Here is a 1,810-nt window from a genome sequence, read left to right on the forward strand (position 1 = left end):
GCACGTGTCAACAAGAGAAGCAGACGGTTGAAAAAAGAGATGTTGTAACCGTTTGGGCGACGGTTTCCAATACTGTTTCTCAAGGGATATTTAAGGATTTCGATTTTTCTGGAGAAATTATCTTCAATCAACTTCAACAAAGGAAAGTCAGATTCGGGGATCATCACTTTAAATTTTCAGCATTTTTATTTCCAGTTAATTTTCTTATGTACCGTACAGTGTTTAGAGATTCCTAATCTCAGACGCTAATTAATTAAATTTAAGGATATTTTCCATATCTTTGAATTTTACTCTTTGTTTGTTGAAAAAATACATCAACACCATCCAAACTCGGCTTGAAATCGTCAGTTCAATTGTTACCCAGTTTATTCAGTTTAATAAATTAAAATTCAATACGTGGCTGATCAGTATTATTATTGTTATATGTAAAATAAAACTCAAATTTAAATTATTTGCAAACAAGTCCTTATTGTCTAATCAATCCAAAGCCAACACATAGATGCTTTGTTGTTTTCTTATTTATTTATCTTTTAATACTAAATTTAATAATTTAACCTAATTTTTCATTCCATCACGCTAATCCACCCAAAATTATTTTTATCCGCCATATAGACAACGCCGAACACCGACCGCTTCTTCCGCCTCCGCCGCTGCCGTTGTTTCTCTATATTCCAATTCTCCTATCTTTTTCCCCACTCTTTTCCTCGTCGCATTTTCTTCGACTCATCGGACAAAGTTTTCCTCAAGACCGATAGCCACCACTACTGCCAAGCCACCGCGGACTTGTAAACTCATCAGGTTGGAAGTCTCGCCAACATTATTAATCATTATTTTTAGAAATCTAATTTATCTTTAAATTTTTTTTAAAAAAAATTGTAGAAATATAATTTATCTTCAAATTTAGAAAATTTATTCGTAGGTTTATAACACACGGCACCGAAACATCAACTTCTAAATCTCTACTAACTGAATCCAGCATAAATTTTGGGTAAATATAAATTTATATTTAGTTTTTATTTTTATTTCAACCAATTCTTTTAATAATTTGTCTTTCACTGCACTTATAATGTTTATATATATATATATATATGATAGGTAATGGAGAATGATGAATCAATATTGATTAAGTCTTCATCTTCACGTAGATTAGATTTTACTACCATTATGGAAAATGATGTTCAATCCGATAATCAACACATCTCTTCCGAAGACAAACCTAAAATTGGAGTGGAGTTTGACAATGAAGAAGACGCTTATCAGTTTTATTTAGCTTATGCTAAGAAAACAGGTTTTGGCATGAAAAGACACAAAATGCAAAGAAATCGAGCAGGAAAGATTAAAGTTAGAATGTTTTCTTTCAGTGTCGAAGGTGTAAGGGGGGAGGATAAACGAAATATCAATGTCAGAGCTCCACGAGCAATAACAAGATTCGGGTGCAAAGCAATGATGAGATTTCAATTGAAAGATAATGAAAAATACGAAGTATTTGAGTTTATAGCTGAACACACTCATCAGCTCACCAGCCCTCAGAAGACTCATTTTTTTCGGTCGCATAGGAAAATAGATGATGTTCATACAGCCCAGATTGATTAGCCGAACATATAGTACTTGCTCCAAAAGTTTCACATGATTTAATGGTTAAAGAAGCTGGTAGCCAAGAGAGTTTAGGATTTACCAGGCAAGACATTAATAATTACTTACGATCTAAGAGAACAAAGTACATGGAGGTTGGAGACACTGGGGGGTGTTAGAGTATTTGCAAGGGATACAAAGTAGAGACTCAAATTCTTTGTATTCTATTCAAGTGGAT

The 1,810-nt window shown here is 33.3% G+C and overlaps 1 protein-coding gene across 1 annotated transcript; it reads left to right on the forward strand.

Moving 5' to 3' along the window:
• Positions 1–1,098: 1,098 nt before the first annotated feature.
• LOC127252492 (protein FAR1-RELATED SEQUENCE 5-like) lies at positions 1,099–1,593 on the forward strand. The gene has a single exon (XM_051276685.1). The coding sequence runs from the start codon at positions 1,099–1,101 to the stop codon at positions 1,591–1,593; it is 495 nt and encodes a 164-aa protein (XP_051132642.1).
• The last annotated feature ends 217 nt before the right edge of the window (positions 1,594–1,810 follow it).

Source organism: Andrographis paniculata, unplaced genomic scaffold (genome assembly GCF_009805555.1).
Source record: "Andrographis paniculata isolate CXL003 unplaced genomic scaffold, ASM980555v1 Contig46END, whole genome shotgun sequence".
NCBI lineage: Eukaryota > Viridiplantae > Streptophyta > Magnoliopsida > Lamiales > Acanthaceae > Andrographis > Andrographis paniculata.

Coding starts and splice junctions, on each gene's coding strand:
- LOC127252492 (XM_051276685.1), top strand. CDS start 1,099: ATGGAGAATGATGAATCAATATTGATTAAGTCTTCATCTTCACGTAGA.